Below are 18,757 nucleotides of genomic sequence, written 5' to 3' on the forward strand. Positions count from 1 at the left end.
TCTTCGTCTTTCTCCTTTCCTCCTGCTTTCTTCCGTTCGCCGCTGCTGGCTTCCTTGAAGCTCCGTCGCTTTCTTTTTGCAGCCCGCCGCCTTCAATCCCTCCCCCTTTCCCGTCGCCTGCTTTGCGTGCTCTGCGTCACTGCAGAGCTCCGGGAAAATAAAAGGTACCGAGTCGCGTTGTGTTCTGGCAGGACCACACCCCCCTCTCTTTGACCTAAGGTATAAGGTGAAAAGATGTATACTGTGCTACGGGCTACTTGACGCAGTGCCAAATCAGTTGCTGCATAGAAAACACCATTTAGTGTGGGGGCATCGTGTGAGTCCCACATCTTGGTTGTCGTTTGTGGTACGAAGTTTTCACTCTATATAAGCTAGGGAGTTGCAGCTAATTGGCTTCTCTGCTGATGTACACAGAGGGAAAAGCGTATGTGCAATACTGTCACTTAAAGATTATGTGTAAAATGTTTTTCAAAAATATTGAGATAATTTCACTTCTTAATCACAGAGATCATCACAACTCGAACTGTAGTTCCCCTCTTTGTGCTTTACACTTGCACAAGTAGTCCATCCCTCCCCTCATCCTTTTGGCATAAAAAGGTTCTGGATCATGCCTGTCAGGAAAACAAAGCAAAACTTAAACCTATTACCATCTGTTCAGAAACATTTCTGAAATACATTAGAGGAAAAGTACAGTTGTGTAAACTGCCCATTTGATAAATGTTAAGATGCTGGGCATTAATTCTAATAAGCCTGTGTAAGCCCCTTAAAACATCAAATGAAAAAAAAGATTATTTTTTTAATAATGTATCTTTCTAATTCTCTTTGTACATCCAAAGGATTTGTTTTCACATTCAGTTTCTTTGGATCTTGGAAAATCTGAATTCACATTGACACTGATGAATGAATAGTTAAGAAAGAAGATTCAGGAGAAGTTCTTACTCTGTTTTTATTACTGCTGAAAAGGCAGGCAAAGTATCAAAATCACTGTAATAATTTTGTTCAAGATTTCTCCATAATGATAATGAATATTTCGTTTATCATTTTATACCTAGAGATGTGGAGTGGTCTTTTACCTCCTGGTGTGAATGAAAGTGACATTGACACAAGTTCTGATGATGAAAAAATATTGGATGGTCCGGTGCCTACCTTAAAGGAGGAAAAAGAACGAACGGATTGCAAAAGCATCCAGGCTTCTAATATGCGGAAGACACAGGAATTTGAAAACATTGCTGAAAGCAAACCTGCTTCTGCAGCAGTGGTGGATGAAGTACAAGAATTCCAAGCATGCCCTTCTGGAGTTTCTTTAGATATGTGGAATGTAGGTTTGATTACATCTCCACGTGTGATTGAAACTGAATGCATGGTGTTGTTACTTCTATAGTTAATATTTGGACAGGTAATAGTTCTGAGTGCATTAGGACAAAACAAGAAGTCAACTAATTTTGAATTCAGTTTAGTCTACTATTTTAAGCTGTTTAGCTACAAAGAAACTTCTAATGTTTTGTGGGGATTTTTGACATTGCTGTATCAAAATAGGATGGGAAGGATGTGTGAGAGATTCTCTTATACAGCTTTCTACAAGAAGTGCATACACTCTATCCTATTTTCAGGCAAGGACAACTTGTATGGATGAGTTGACCAAGTTGGCAATTGCACAGAGGGTGGATCTGTAGTTTATAAAGGTTTCCAAAAATTAGCATGTCTTCTCTTTTGTAAACTCTAAGTAGTTATAATGTGCCCATTTATGAATATTCTTATTTCATTTTTAGGGAATGTATGTAGTATTCTCTTCTGTATTGACTAGGTCCAGAAAACTCTTCAACAAATTCTATAAGTCCAAATGGACTTTGAGATTATATTTCCTAAATAACAGCCCTGCAAACTACTTTTCACACCGAGGGAAGCTATGTCACACAATGTCACACCATATCACAACCTGTATTGTTTGTGATATGGTATTCTGTAGTATCCCATCTAACATGGGAATAAACTTGAAAAATCTCATTGGATGTGCCTAAAATAGCACCCTAAATCCCAACTTATAAAGTGGAAATGTGAAAACAATCAAGAACATTCCTGCGTAATTAATGACCCAAGAAGTGAAACTACTATGAATATGTATATACCGCTTTTCAAGAAAAGTTCTTAAGGCAGTTTACATAGTAGTAGTAATAATAAATAAGAGGGTTGCCTGTCCCCAGTGGGCTCACAATCGAAAAAGAAACATAAGATAAATATCAGCAATAACAACTGTAGGGATGCTGTGCTGGGGCTGGATGAGGACAGTTGCTTTGGCCCCTTTGGGGACAGAGAACGTTCTTATTTATTTCTATTTTTCTATGTAAACTGCTTTGAGAACTTTTGTTGAAAAGTGGTATATAAATATTTGTAGTCTTAGAAATACCACAAGAAGGTGTTTCTTGAGCCTCTCTGCTCAGTTGGCAGAGACAAAGTTGCCACACAGAGATCAGTGTAGTCTTTCAACTTAACCCAGAGCTCCCTTGGGTGCAAACACAGCTGTACATTTCTTATTATGCAATTCTTCACTGCTGTGTCAGCAACACTGCTCATGCATATCTATGTTGCAGTCATAGAACATCTTCCAATGTTGCAATGATCAGGAAAGGCTGTGCTTGCTGGGATCACTGTGCAGCATCGGCGAGTCTTCAGAGCTTTGGATCAATGTATATGTGTTTAATACTTGCAAATTAGAACTAATAAATGCAATTAGGAACATAGTAACATTTCCTATGGTAGATGCTGAATGTTTCCTGAAACAGGTTGATTTTGTACATTACTTTAATGTGTAAAAACAAGCAAAAAGATTTAAAAATTAAAAATCCCATAGCATTCTCAGTTTGCATTTTTCTCTCTCAACAGAAATTTCAGAATCTGCAGAAGAAAAACTTTGAAATGAAAATCCAAGTAAATCAGAGAGAGAGGGGGAAAAAGAGAAAACGTTCCAGAAAAGGTGCTTGGTTTTTAATTAATACAAGTGCTGGGAAATTCTGTTAAGGTGGAAAATGCTCTCTGTAATCAAGTTCCAAAATGGTTTAGTAAAGGGGTTAGGAGGCAACAGTGATACACATGCAGGAGAACCTCAGTATTTGCAGGGTTCCATTTTCCGCAGTTGCCATGGATAAGGAAACCACAAATACTGAGTAATTGAAGCAATGGGTTTGGAGGGATTAGGTCTTAGAGGTCAAAAAATGTGCCCAAAATGGGCAAAAACTGCCCAAAAATAATGGGGGAAAGTGCCCTACTTCTGTCTGTCCCCAGCTGTCCAGCAATGCCCCCCAAAAGTGCTGCAATTGACAGGCTTTTTTTGCTGGGGGGAATACCTCTGTGATTTTTAAGTATAACAACCCCCAAACAGGCAGAATTGGCCATATATCACAGGGAAAGTGCACTACTGTGCCCATTCTCTCCCCAGCTGTCCCACAATGCTCCCACACCCACCCCATGCTGCAATTTGCAGGGTTTGTGCTGAAAAAATCGTGGAGTTGTTTGTTTTTTTTAGTATAACAACCCCAAAATGGGCAGAATCAGCCAGAAATCACGGGGGGAAGTGCCCTACTGTGATCAGTATGTCCCCAGCTGTCCAGCAGTGCCTCCAAAATGCTTCCATATGAGCCAGAAGGTGGCTCCCTTACACAAAATGGTGGGCGGAAATGACTTCAGAGTTCATTTCTGCCCACCCACCCCAACCCATAGTTATGCGAGACTTAACCCTTTTTCTGCTGGTTTTTGGGGGGGGGGTGTTTTTGTGGGGGGGCTTATACCAAGGTTGGGTGCCAGTTACCTTACCGTGGATATGTGGAACTGCAGAAGTTGAGTCTGTGATTAACGAGGTTCTCCTGTACTCTTTAGCATGTTAAACTTTAGGATTGTCTACGACTTGGTTATAATTACATGTAATTAGCATTATTTACCATGGTTAGGACCCAAAGAACTGCATAGCGATTTCCAGGTACCTAAAGGGGTTTGGACATATGTTCTAGAACAACAGCCACATGGCACTTCATTTTTGAATCGGAGAGGAATGCTAAAAGCAGTTTCTAATAAAGACAGAGGCACTATGCTTCAAATAAAAATGTCAAAGGCCTTGATGCGAGGCCAAAACTGCTCTGTGAATCTTGTCTCATTGGTGAAGTCTTTCAGTACTTCATGTGCTTTGTGGTTTTTGTCATTTATTCTTTCAGTGACCATATTACATAGGTCACTTACTATAGTTTTATTGGAGAACTGCAGTGAGAGACAGTGACTTGCACATGAACTCTCAAATGTCCATAAAGGAGCTGGGATTGAATTTCAAGTTTGGGACTCACACGCTGCTAATTGAACTTCAGTGGTTCTCCTGTGTATTTTGATTGTAAGGCAATTCAAGATTTAAATAATTAATGACTTTTCAGGGAAGCCTTTGAACTAGTGTAGATTCTTATGTGCGTTAGCTCTCTGAAGCTGCCTGCCACAAACCTTGCTTAAACATTCTTGCCTCTACCATAACCATTCTGTGTTGGAAACTGCTTTCTGCACACCTTTCTGCAAAGCTCAGAAGGGCTGTGTTCGGGAAGGGGAGATTGCACAGTGCTCTATGTGGCATTCTGTGGTATGTGGACAGCAGTTGATGCTGCCAGCTGTGACACTGCTGATCTCCTATTTGGGAATGAAGAAATTCATTCCATGCACCTTCTCCTTCCTATTGCATGAATCTGGGTTGAGGCCTGAAGCTTGAGGTATAAAGCCTATGAGGCTGACTTAATGTCATATATTTAAGATCTGGGTGTAAAGGAGTTTTGTAATCAGCAGCATTCTGTTGATATCAAGTAGTTATTTTAGATATCATTATAATAATAAGAGTTCAGTCCAGTGCACAGGAGATACAGCACTATGCATGAAAAGATTCCAGAGCCCTTTTCCCCTTCTCATTCCCCTCACAGCACATGCACACAGCCACTCAGGACAACACACTGTTACAGCGATATGAAAGGTATACACAGACTTCTCATCCCTGTAACATTCTGGCATACTGCCTAAGGGTGCCCGTATGCACCCACTGCTAGAGGAGAAAGGAAAACGGTGCTCTTCTATAGACAAATGCGTACAGCATTCATGTTTGATGCTACACGTGCAGTGGAGTGAACTCCAAGTCTCTGTTTGTAATAGTAGTCTCTATTAGATATTTAACTTACAGGAGTATTTTTCCCCATTTCAGCTAAACTGAAAAAGAACAATGAAGAAGTAACTGAGAGGTATTTTTAAAACTTCTTATAATGATTTAAAGCATTCTGCCTTGTCTCTGTGTAATTCCTGCTGAAGGTTAGGAACATAGGAAGCTGCCATATACTGAGTCAGACCATCTATCTAGCACAGTATTGTCTTCACAGACTGGCAGTGGCTTCTCTAAGGTTACAGGCAGAAATCTCTCTCAGTCCTATCTTGGAGAAGCCAGGGAGGGAACTTGGAACCTTCTGCTCTTCCTAGAGCGGCTCCATCCCCTGAAGAGAATATCTTAAAGTGCTCACATGTTTCCCATTCAAATGCAACCAGGCTGGACCCTGCTTAGCTAAGGGGACAAGTCATGCTTGCTATCACAAGACCAGCTCTCCTCTGCAGAGACTATCTGCAGAGACTATCAAAGTCTTAGTTTGGCCACTAAGGTAATTTAATTTGAAAATACAACCATACTGTAAGTTGAGGAAACCCTTTCCCCCTTCCACTAAATGTAAATTAGGATGGGAGGGTTTTACTTCATTAGGCTGGTCGTAGTCACATGGTTCCTTACATGTAAAAATACACCAGTAAATAAAATTTCATTGCTATTTAACAAGATGCAACCATTTCCAGATAAAAGAGCACAGTGGCTGACATCCAGAACAGCCTACTGCAAGCACTCCTAACATCCCTGCGCTGCTGCACGCTCTACATGAAGTGCAGGTGGACTTGTGCAAGAATACAAATACCTTTCGGACCTCTCCCACACTCTGGAACGTGTCAGCAATGTGTTTCCACCTCACAGATCACTTCTGGGATAAGAGCAAGGCTCTGAAAAGGATCTGTGCTTTTACATAAGGGTGTAAGACCACCCTCACTTCAGGGAGAGTGTGCAGTAAGCTGGTAATGTTCGGAGTGTCCGTGGTTGGCTGCTCTGGATGTCAGCCAGTTTGTGGAAAGTGTCTTCCCTTCCAGATTCAAAGATACTTCAATAATAATACTTTGATGCACATTTTAATAATAAGTACTACTTTTCTTCTGAAACAATCTCATGCAACCGTGTTGTTTTGTTGTTTGTTTTTGTAGCCAACCATCTACAAAGGAAAGCCAGTTGAAAGAGCTTACTCAATTTTTTGGAATCAATGATAGGTTTAAACCAATTGCAAGCAAGGAAACTTCTCGAAAGGTGATTTTCTAAATAAAATTCCTTATTAAAATAGAAATATTGTACTAATTAAACAAACCAAAAACATTAGCCATAACTGAATCATACCTGTCTACGGCAAGCAAATCTATACTTCCTTCAACTGACACTCATAAACATTTTTTGAAGAGCATTTTGTTTACTCTGTACACATTGTCCAGCTCCCTATGTTGTTTTCAGGCAATCACTAATATCAAGAGCATATCATACTATGAACACCCTGGACTAGGTCCTGAAAGTGTAAAAGAGCCAGGCGCAACACTCTCAACTCTAACCAGTTGATGTTGTGCTTGGCTTCGGTCAGATCCCAGGTCCCTTATGTGAAATGATCCAGGTAGTGCGCTCCCCAGCTGAGGCTCGCATCTGATGTAACCATCTTGACTGATATTTCGAGGGGAAGACCTTCCTCCATGGATGGACACATCCACCAAAGAAAAGACCTCTGCACCTTTGGACACAAGGGGATCTGAAGATGCATGTCTTGATGCATGTGATCCACAGTGGCCTGCTGATAAGGGAGGATGTGCCATTGTAGAGTCCTGGAGTGCCAATGCAACTGATATGCAGGATATCATTGAGCCCATCACTTGTGCAAGAATCATAAGATCCACCCGACTAGAAGTCATGAGATCCACCCGACATGGAATCATGAGATGTACCCGACTGGAAGTCATGAGCGGTAATATCAGCTGGACCAGCTTCTGTCTGTGTTCCAGTGAAAGTGAAATAGTGGCCACCAGAGTATTGAAGTGTGCTCCCAAATGCTGACGGTTTTGGGAAGGCTTTAGGTGACCTTTCTGCCAATTGATCACAAATCCGTGCTCCTGGAGCAACTGAACTGTCTTCCTGACATCATGGACGGCCTAAGGTAAAGATGATAATTGGATCAAAAGACCATTCAAGTATGGATGGGCATGAATGCCCTGCAGATGTACATGGGCAATCAGGGCCACCATGATCTTGGTGAAGACCCATGGGGCCGATGACAGGCCGAAGAGCAGGGCCCGATACTGATAATGCCTCTGGTCGTAAGCGAACCACAGGTACTTCTGGAACAACGGATGGATAGGCACATGCAGGTAGGCCTCTGATAGGTTGATAGAGGCTAGGAACTTCCCTGCTCGTACTGCCTCCTTGATGGACTTTAAGGACTCTATACAGAATATTCTTTTCCTCACTGGGTGGTTGAGGCACTTTAAATCCAGGATTGCCTCCATGATCCGTCCTTCTTGGCCACCGAGAATAAACTCCCTGACATGAGGACATCAGTGGTACGGGTTCTGTTGCCTGCATTACCAGGAGATGTTGATTTGCCTGATTCATAAGGACTTGATTTGTCCAACTCCTGGATTTGGGAGTGGGCAGGAAAAAATCTGAGGGCTGTGCTGTGAACTCTATAGAGTAACTGGCCTGCACCTCCTCTCACACCCAGTGGTTGGTGGACCTGGCCTTCCAGGCTTCCGAGAAATGAAGGAGCCTGGCCCTCACTTGGAGGTTGTCATTGCTTACAGTTCTGTTGCCCCGTAGCGGGGAAGCCTTGGCCCCGTTGTTTGAATCTGTCTCTGCCACAGGAACTCCATTGCTGCTGCCAGGGAGGCTTGAAGGACCGTTGATGGTTGTCTCTGAGCTGATTATCTCCATTGGAACCCAGCAGATCGATTGAATCCCCTGTAGGAGTGAAAGGAAGATGCTTTGAAAGGTGTTCCCCTGAAAGATCTGTGAAAATCCCTTTTGCCTGAGGACACGGCCTTCTTTTTATCCCTGGTCTCTACCAGGACAGTTTCTAAGGAACTTGAAAGGGGTAGCAGCTAGTGTTAACTTGGACTTGTAGTTCACATGCCAGTTCTTTAACCATAGGCCCGTATGAACTGCAACCCCAGATGCCATGGCATGAGAGGTGAACTGAATACAGTCCAGACTTGAATCATCAAGTCAGGGCTGCTGCCTTAGCAATCTTATTAATCCCTTGCCATAGCCTTGTGTTCTCGGGAGGGATATACTTGACCAGGTCCTTAGCCCAGAGGATGGTGGCCCTTACAAAAATGAAATTTGTAGTCACAGCTCTGTCCACTGTGGCCGATGCCTCATGGCCCCTTCTAAGAACTTGGTCAGCTTTCTTGTCTTCAGGTAACCGGAGTTGTTCATCCCCGTCCTTATTCGCCAATGTGCCGGATACTGTCTGGGCCACTGGGGCATCTGCTGGAGGAACAGCTAACAAGGACATTATTTCCAGTGACAAGTTGTATGATTTCTTTGGATAGGACAGGGAAGGTTTATTGGCAACCGGTGACCCCCATTCAGAAATCATTCCATTTTTTAGAAGATCTAGAAAGGGTACAGTAGAAATAGAACTAGAGGTTGAAGGAAAGATCTCCTGCTGCAAGCTGGAGGAAAGTTGTGTCCTGCTGTCCTTGCTAATGTCTTTAATGGCCCTCTTGACCTTGGATAGCAAAACCTCAAAATTGGAGGTAATGAAAAGGCGGGTTGAGCTCGGTAGATCAGGCTGAGCCTGTTCATTGGAACTCTCCCCTTCCTCCCTTTCCCACTCAGAGGACTGAGAGTCAGATGTCTGCTTGTCATGGGGTGATCCTTAGTCAGAGCTGGAATGACAGGTGCTACTAGCTCGGGTCCTGGCTCACAGGCTGATTTTCTTGTGACACTGGAGCCACTGGAAGGGACCATCTACATGTCTTGGCTGGCCTCTTGGGCATAGGAGCCTCATCAAATGAGGATGGAGATGAAGCAAGGGTAAAAGCCCTGCACCTGTGTGAATGCCTTCCATTCCTAGCCACAAACCTACCCCTCTCTGCCACGGGAATGGCTTCCCTGGGTGGGCTAGAGTTGGGGGAGGAAGAAAAAGACAACTTGGCAGGGCTTTTAAAAAGAGTGGGTGTGGGAATGGAGGGGATAGGGATTGGTGCTGAAGAACCTGGTAACATAGGAGGACCAGGGACCAGAGATGTGTGAGCTTTAAGAACTGGAGAGACAATTGCCCAACACTGTCTTGTAAGAAAATCTTGTAACCAGGAAGAAACATCTGGGGGAATAGTAGGCTTACCCACCAGTAAAGGCAGCGCATGCCCCCTTGCAGCACAGGCAGAGCTGGTGCAGGCATGACTGGAGCCAAAAGCTGGATCGGGCCCTCAGTTGGCAGGATCAGGCCTGGCAGCGGCAGGATCAGAACCCCCACAGGGATCACATTCATACCAATGCCCAGGAAACCATCTGCTGGAAGCACATCGTCAGGGGCTAGCAAGCTAGTCCCCTGATCTTGTTTTTTCACGCACTTTTTACACCTCTCTGTCCTAGCCTGCAAAACACTTCTTGTGTTAGCAGATGAAAGAGCAGGCGCCGGCAAAATGGCGGGAGGGAAACATTGCGCTTTGTGTTGCTTGCAAAGCGCCTGTATTAAGAGCCACTTACTAATCCTGACCCCTGAGGAGGAGAGCTTTGCCTTTCTCTTTTTCTTTGGAGGTTCTCCCTCCAAATGTTTAGTTTTCTTCTCTGCCTTTTTTGGCTTTTTGAAGGGGACTGTGGGAACTACAGATTCCTCGGCAACAACAAGAGAAGCGTCAGCAGCCCCCTTGCGCTGTGGTATGAATGAGCGCGGAATGAATGATAAGGGAAGGGCTTGCGCTATAGAATCTGTGCCCTGTCTGACAGTGGCCCCTTCGAGATGGAACTGACCAACATGTCCCCAACCTGGGAGACCTCCATAATCAAATGCAGTTAAATCAATTCCAAAGGATTATTTTTTTCTTAAAACAAATATAAACAACTCCCTTCCCACCCTTGTGCACAGAGAATAGGGAAGGGGGAAGAGAAAAGAACTAGCCTGAACAAGAACAAAAAAAGGCAATAGTTGCAAGAACTCTTCCCAAGTGCTGCCAGTCCAAAGCAAGACAGGACCGGAACTGGGGCTTGAGTGACAGCTATCTAGCTATACATACTAGCCTGCTTAAATTTGATTGGCCCTGTCTCAGAGCATGGGGTGGCTGATAACCCAGTCTTGAGGACAACTTCCTTATACTGTGGAAAAATGGAAGATACCAAACTGGTTTCTGCCACAGTACTAAATAATGCTTCCTTTGCTGCTAGGTTTTGCATTATTTTATCTTTCATCTGATACGGGTACCCAGAATGTTATCTGTTTATTAATATTTCTTAACATCCAATAAAAAATTATATATTTGCCTTTGGCCTTCAGTGACAAAGCAGATGAGGTGACCTGCAAAGATATGTAAAAATGCATATACCTAAATAAAATGCAGATCCAGTGGATAGCTCTCTTTTTAATTGGAAGATGACATTCTTCTTGACACAATATCAACTTGTAATCAACATTCTTTTTCTTTTTTTCTTCTTCTTCAGATATATTACAAGTAGAGTGTTCAATAAAAATGAACCTAGAGTTTCAGGGCAGAAATCTATTACATTATTATTATTGCATTCATTAGTGGTCCTTCATTTGTAAATGTTAACTCAAGACAAGTTAGGATTTGCCTGTGTTATTAAGGTTCTTTCTTCATTGCTTGTTTTCAGAGATTAAAAATGTAGCCTTCTCTTCTTTTACACTTGACAATTTGCAGGGTTGGATTTAGTAATATAGTGAAGTAGTGGAGTGGCGGCATGCCAGAATTCACTTTTTGGATAAAGATAAGATCTAAGCATTGCAAAGACACAGTGGTAATTGGCATTCTTCATATTATTTGACACATACACCTCACGTTTTATTCAGGGAAGCTCCAGGGATGGAATAGATAAGTCAGATTTTGAGATAAAATGTTATTGTGACAGGCGTGAACTAGTCCATGTAATTTTTTTAAAGTGCAGTCTTTATCCAACACATAAGGTGGAACTAATACAACAATTTGTTCTCAAACAACCGTTCTATGAGTATTTAATGATATTTTTGTGTGTGATATGTAGAAATTTTAACTGTGTGAGTGAATATTGTTTTGGATCTGATTAATTTCCTTGAACACCCATTTACAATGTTCAGTTAGTATTCTAGTGGAAATTGCTATTTTGTTTTGGTGTTCTTTGCAGTCTGGCCTTGAACTCAGCATAGACAAATCTTTGGCTGAAGGAGATGTTGCACAAGCTGAGGAACTAAGTGATCAATTAGCTACTCGAGAGGTGAGTTGAACTTTTTGGTAGTTTTGCTCCTAGATCTTTATAATATGGTTAACAACTACAGTGAAACTATGTTTTCAGTTTCCTAATACTTTTCTCCTTCCAGTCAGCATTCTTTTCAGCTACACAGTTTATAGTTACAGTTAGGAATGGTTATGGTTATTAGTTGTATTTTCAGTGTTTCTGTTTCTGCAAACAATAATAAACTCCAAATGTGGATTGCAGGCTTCAAATGATTTATTGTGAAATTTTAGTAATAATGAGGAGTTGTGAAATTTTAGTAATGTGAAATGGAAACTTTACTGTTCCTGCAATTCATCTCTGTCTTTGCACATTATGTTTTCATGGGACAACAGCACTGATCAGACAAACCTAATGGTGTTGATTAAACATGCATGGGAGGGGAAGTGGGATTGTGCCTGCTGCCTCGCCGCAACATGTTCATCATAACTTCTAAACAGAAGCTTCACTCCTAAGTTGCAAAAGCAGAACTCTGCTCTTATAACAGGGCCTCCACTCCCTTCCCTCCACTATGGATTTGAGCTGCTTTAAGGGTTGGGGACAGTGTTTCCTCTAACAGGGATTCTCAGATGATGTTGACTACAACTCCCAGAATCCCCAGCCATTGGCCATTGCAATTGGGGATGCTGAGAGTTGTAGTGAACCACATCTGAGAATCCCTGTTAGAGGAAACACTGTTTGGAACCCTCCAAAACACCATGAAATGAAAGCAGACAGCTACAATGGGGAGAGGGAATTGGCGGACATTGGGAGATCACCTTGTGGGAGTAGAAGTTCCTTTCTGTTTGCTTTGCATATTGCTGGATCCAGCCCAGAGCTTTGCACATACAAACTGTACAGTACTAAAAGCCACTCTTGGGTATATCCTTCATTTATTTATTTGTTTATCAAATTTGTATACCGCCCCAAACTTTCGTCTCTGGGTGGTATTCATACCCTTCTAGGAGGGATTGTAGCATCTGCAAGGTTGCTGCTTCATGTGCCTTCAGACCCTTCAGTGTTGAAAGGATGACCTACTGGGACCCCTGTGTGCAGCCATGTTGAACTCTGATGGAGAATGATGGGATGTAAATCATTAATTGTAGACAATACTGGAAATAGCTTACTAAAATAAGTCTGAGTTTTGGATAATCCCATCCTGTATTTGAATTTAGTGCAAAAGTTTGCTTTCCATCTGCGATGTTTTGATCAGATTAATTAACCAGAGAACATTCTCATCAGCTATTTCAGAATTTTGAGATGTGCTTTGATTCAGCTTTTCTGTCATTCTAACTGACTGACTGATCATTCTAAACATTTAATTTTAAGAATATGTTTCGCCTTATTATGTTTGCGAATTGTTGTGAAGTTTGGTGTCTAACTTGGAATGAGGCTCTGAACAGCTTAGATCACTTCCAAGTTTTGACAGGCCCTAAAAACTTTGGCAGTTAATCAGATTGCTTATCAAAGTTACATGTTTCCCCCTATTTTTATTGATAGTGTGTTCTTGAGAATCTATGGTGGAGTGCAATTTCTCTTTTTTAAACTGATAAGTTTTCCCTTCTTGCCCACCATTTAGCTCATCTTACCTGAATTCCATGAAATAGCTGAATAATTTACCTGAATAGACAGCAACATGCTGTCTAAGCTAGGATACTGGAGGTAGTTAGTACCACTACAGGTGGCCCTAGTTACCCACAGTTTCGGCACTTGCGGTTTTGTGTATCTGTAGTTGGGCAATTAGAGATATGCACAAACCATGGTTCAAACACATTACAGGAATGGGGCCCGGGAGCTTTAAGAAAGAGGAGAGCAGGTCCTTACCTGCTCTCGGCTGCCTCATGCAGCTTCCTGCTGGGACAGCGCATGTCCCAAGAAGCCCCGTGCTGCATCAGCATGCACATAATAATAATAATAATAATAATAATAATAATAATAATAATAATAAATAATTCGATTTCTATACCGCCCTTCCAAAAATGGCTCAGGGCGGTTTACAAAGAGAAATAACAAATAAGATGGCTCCCTGTCCCCAAAGGGCTCACATTCTAAAAAGAAACATAAGATAGACACCAGCAACAGTCACTGGAAGTACTGTGCTGGGGGTGGATAGGGCCAGTTACTCTCCCCCTGCTAAATAAAGAGAATCACCACGGGAAAAGGTGCCTCTTTGCCCAGTTAGCAGGGGTAACGTGCATGCAGGGCTGTCCTTAGGGCATGGCAAGCAGGGCGACCTCCTTGGGCCCCGCTCTCTTAACCACCATTAGAATTAACTGGAAAGGGGCCCTGCACTGGCTGATTTGCCCTAGGCCCCTCCAGTCCTGCATGCTGTCAGGATGCATGCACGGGTGCCATTTGCATGGTCAGCAACACTATTGACCATGCAAATGGTGCCTGCACGTGCATGGATGCCATGTGCATGCTGATGTTACACGGAGCTTTTTGGAATGTGCACCGCCGCAGCAGGAAGCTGTAAGGAACTTCTGTCCTCTTTTTTAAAGCTCCTGGATCCCACTCCCAAAATGTGCTCAAACCGTGTTTCAAACCATGATTCGTGCACATCCCTAAGGGCAATATATACCCGAACTTTTTATCAATGGTACTCTGCTTCGAATATCTGCAGTTTCCGGCAGCGCAGTTCTGCACTTACATGGTGGAGCACATGTCAGTTGTGAGAGGAACATAGTACATAGGAAGCTGCCATATACTGAGTCAGACTGTTGGGCCATCTAGCTCAGTATTGTCTACATAGACTAGCAGTGGCTTCTCCAAGATTTCAGGCAGGAATCTCTTTCAGCCCTATCTTGGAGAAGCCAGGGACGGAACTTGGAACCTAGATGCTCTTCCCAGAGTGGCTCCATTCCTTAAGGGAACATGCCCACATGGGTGGATGGGCTGGCAGGGGGCAAGCTTTGACAGGTATTTGGTGGCAGTCACCAAGACAGGGAAAACAATAACCAGCGTTCCCAACACCAGAGCTTTTCTCCATACAGAACCTGGCTTGATATAGAGCCCCAAGGGCCTGACACTCTCATGAGAGAGCAGTCCATGGGAGAATGGGTTGTTTTGTCATCATGCATTATTAGAGATTTTGCTAAGCAATTCTCTCCCCTCCCCTCTGATGGTTCTCCTCAGTTGTGAGTGGGTGTCCCCATGGCATGGCACTCTTTTGAGTGAGCATGATCCGCCTTGAGATAGCATCCATCATCATCACTTATGAGGAATCGTCCCTTTAACTGGGCAATCTGACCCTAGAGACCAGCCCTTCTCATGAGGAAGTCTGGAGATTTCAAACTCCCAAAGGGGAGGGAGCTGGGCCCAATAGAACTTGGCTGCTTGAGAATCCTTGATTGAGGCTGCCTTTTAAACCTGACCCTGGGTGTAAAACCTGACCCCTGCCTTTTAAGCCCAACACACACACCCCAGCCATTTGTTCCCCTCCTGGTGCTGTGCTGGGGTGCCCTGCTTGTGTTGTCACCTGGCATGTTTGTGCTTGAGAACATGCATCATTACCTCTTCATTCTTGGGGAGCAAAGCACTTAGTGCCCACCCTGTCATACCATCCCCTTTCCCTCCTGCTTGCCAGATGGGGGGAGCAAGGAACAGAATGGGAAGAGGGAATGCCCCTGTGTGACTGTGGCGTTTGACAAGCTTGGGATGGGACGTGGCAGCATCCCTATTGGCGGTCAGTTTGATAGCTGGATAGGTGACCAGAGGCTGGTGCTCAGAGAGGTGGCCAGCAAGAAGCACCACAGCCATGGAGCAGCCATGATCCTGGGTGGGTCTACTATGCTGTCTCTATGATTGTGGTTTGAAAATAGGAATGAAACCATGGTTACAGCGGCGTCCAGGATCAGACATAATGCTTCAGCGACCAAACCGGAGGTCTCGGCAGCAAACCTTTTTTCAAACTGAAGGTTCAAATAGGAGTTTGGCGAAGCAAACCACAGGTCACTTTGGGCTTGAAACCGCAGTTTCATATATTCGGGTGTACTGGAATTCCAGTTTCTGCCCCATTTTAACTCTAGTTTCATGTTACGTCTGAATTTGGCCAGGTTTTCATTATCCACAGTTGCATTATTCATGGTTGTAGATCAGCACTGAACCCCACAAATAGAGAGGGCCACCTTTATGTATGTATGTATCTGTGTATTGGGAAATGTAGTGGATACATCTTTTTGTTTGAGCATACTTCATCTTGAAATCTGTTATGTAAAAATAAACCATTCATGAAAAAAAGGCCCAGATAGCACAATTCAGTGATAAATTCCTATGAAGAGATGAGGTCTTCTTGAGTAGCAGGACTTTACAGTTATTTTTATCTAATCGCAGCCTCCCATACCATAAGTTGCTTTTGTTGTGCCAAGAAAGCTTACAAAGCAATATAGAATCATTATTGGAAGTACAATTTGGAGGGGAAAAATAAGGGCAACACCGCACACCACTGAATTCCACTTAGCGGAATCCAGCAGCAAAACGTTTTTTGGAGTGTACTTCTACAGGTTGCAAGTAGATGCTTCCATAATGCTCCTTTAGGAGAGGAAAAATGTTCATATGTATTTGTGTGTGTTTTAAATGGGAGAACATTTAAACACATAGCTACATACATGAAGCCTGATATGATACAGTCTGCCAAAGCTATGCGATTGATTTTATAAACTGATCCTGATTCATCACTTTTGGAATTGCAATTAATCGTAGGATGATGGCTGACATCCAGACTAAAAAGGTGTTGGTACAGCAGCACTGCACATGCCCTGTAATAGACAGGCAATTTTTTCATTTCCCTTCTCTCTGAAGTACACAGTAATTCTTTAGGATATGTCCCTGAGGGTCCCACAGACTTCAGGGACATATTTTTTGGGAGTCACAGGTGGCTTCAGAGGGAAGAGAGGACTGACAAAAATCATTCTCCTGCTGTAGCATGCAAATTGTGGTACCTACCCCATGCTTCATTAGTCTAGATGTTGGTAGTATGTTTTAAAACTTATGGCCACCATTGAGAACATTAAGTCCAGTTAAACTGTGTTGACTTAATGGGACATAAGCAATTGCTCTGGGCTTCATGTTTTGTAATGAAGAAAGATGGCAAGTACTGTAACAAATGTTCTAACGTTTCAGTTCAAAACTGTTGCTACCCATTATAATTTGGGAGGCTGTGTGTTGCTGTTCACTGTGTTTTGGGGTGGGGTGGTGGTGTTTGAGGGCCTTGATCAAGAAATCAACACTAGATTCCCCCCCACCTTAATTTTGACCTTTTAAGAAATTCTGTAGTTAACCTGTCCCTGCCCTTGGTCCCATAGTCTATTATACTATACCATTAACAGGTCTACCTCTTATATGTCTCACATGCCTGCTAAAGTGAACTTATTTATTGGATTCATAATTTGCTTTTTGACTATTTGGCCTTAGTGACTTACAGCATTGAAAAATGCAATTTTAATTAATACTAATATTTTCCACCCTTGCCCTGTCTCAGTTTGCAATACCTTAGTCCTCACTATGCATATGGTACCAATGTAGCCCATCCTTCCCCCACCATTTTGTAATCTGTTAAAGAAAATCCATACCATTGCCCTCTTAGCTCCAAAACACTGCTCTCAAGCTTATATACATTTTCTGCTACATACAAGGTCAAATACTATGCTAAAGCTTTCAGATCTTTTCAGATAAAAAGTTTATATTTTCAATACATGTATATCCCACCATTTCAATTAATTGTCTAAGGTGGCTCCTGTTAAATACATTTAAACATTAAACAATCAAAGCCATAAAACCAAAGTTCTAGCTTGTCTCTTAGAGCTGATTGGATGGCTAGTAAAGGAAATAACTCTTCACTATGGAGATCCTTAGGGGGCTTATTCAGGGTATCTTCAAGAATATAACCAACTGCTCTTGATACTAGGTGAGACTCATTGCAGACTTCTTACTTGCTTGTTATTTGACATTATTTAAGTCTAGTATAGAAACAAATATTGACCAGATGCCAAGCAAGAAACCATGATAAAGGTACTAAGACATCACCCATTTTCATTTTCATATTAAGGAGGGGGGGGGGAAGCTGAGCTGTGTCTGTGGGTGCAGCTGTTTCAGAATCTGATAGAATATGTGTGCAATGGGTGGGTTTTCTCTGGAAATCAGGTGTATAGGTTTTTAATCGGTGGTATTTTCTTTTTCAAAAAATGGTAACTGGAACCTGCTGATAAAGGCTTTGCTTTGAGGCACAGATTCCAGAGTTCTTAAAGCTGTTCCCTCTCTTAATAAGTGAAACTAATTTTTGATGTATAACATTTATAAGCCTGTGAAACTGATAGAGCAGTATCAGTATTTAAGGGGGAAATGAAGCCAAAAATAAAGAGATGGCTAAGAAGAGGCTATGAAAACATGCCCTGAAAAGATAGGGGATGCCGAAACAGGGCTATGAATGTACTATCATTATGTCACAGAGAGAACCAATTTTTATAGCATCAGATTTATGTAGAACCAGGGAAGGCCTTGAAGAACGTACATAATCTGGAAGCAGGCTGAGTAAAATGTGATATCTGGATGATAACTTTGAAAGCCTCTTTTCTATGAAGTACTTGTTGCAGGTTGTATCTGGGTATAGATTGCTGTGGAATTTTTATTTTTCAAAGGGTACTTTCTAGTGCAATAGAGTACACAAAGGAATGCTTTGATAACCATAGGAATGTGTCATATGGGGTATTTTTTAATGGCCCTTTAGTGATTAGCATTTGTGAGCTTTTATCTGGGTCTTATGATGCAATTCTGAATTGTTTCACTATTTTTTCTGAGATGATGGGGACGATAAATTAGTGGACTTTCTTAGGATGCCCAACATTAATTTCAGTTATGTTCACAGTGAATAAGACAGTGAGTAAGATTAACATCATTTTTAAAAAAATTGCGTATATGTAGCCAACCTTGAAGTAATGAAAACGTAGGCTCATTTGAGGAGTGTCTTCATCAAAAGTTTTTTGGAAGTCCTGGCATCTAATGCCTACTGGGTTGCTCCATCTCTATGTTTGCCACTCTCAAAGAATTTTAAAGGTTGGTGAGGCAAGACTGCCCTTTAAAAGATCCATGCTGATGATTCCTTGGAAAAGCTTGTTCTTGGATGATTCCTTGGAAAAGCTTATAGTTGGACAAGTTAAGCTTTGTTTGTCACCAATTTATGTGAGACACAAATAGAAGTCATAGAAA

The 18,757-nt window shown here is 42.3% G+C and overlaps 1 protein-coding gene across 5 annotated transcripts in view; it reads left to right on the forward strand.

Moving 5' to 3' along the window:
* FAM204A (family with sequence similarity 204 member A) overlaps window positions 1-18,757 on the forward strand; it is a 38,018-nt gene that overhangs the window by 182 nt on the left and 19,079 nt on the right. Inside the window, exons 1-6 of one of the 5 annotated variants that reach the window (XM_053310771.1) lie at window positions 35-164; window positions 1,053-1,318; window positions 2,881-2,971; window positions 5,216-5,252; window positions 6,301-6,400; window positions 11,468-11,557. In XM_053310771.1, the coding sequence (XP_053166746.1) occupies window positions 1,055-1,318; window positions 2,881-2,971; window positions 5,216-5,252; window positions 6,301-6,400; window positions 11,468-11,557 (582 nt within the window). In that variant the 5' untranslated portion in view covers window positions 35-164; window positions 1,053-1,054. Of the gene's footprint in view, window positions 1-34; window positions 347-1,052; window positions 1,319-2,880; window positions 2,972-5,215; window positions 5,253-6,300; window positions 6,401-11,467; window positions 11,558-18,757 lie in introns of those variants that run through there. The other 4 variants (XM_053310768.1, XM_053310770.1, XM_053310769.1 and 1 more) reach the window with 4 other exon arrangements.

Source organism: Hemicordylus capensis, chromosome 3, assembly GCF_027244095.1.
Source record: "Hemicordylus capensis ecotype Gifberg chromosome 3, rHemCap1.1.pri, whole genome shotgun sequence".
Taxonomy (NCBI): Eukaryota; Metazoa; Chordata; class Lepidosauria; order Squamata; family Cordylidae; genus Hemicordylus; species Hemicordylus capensis.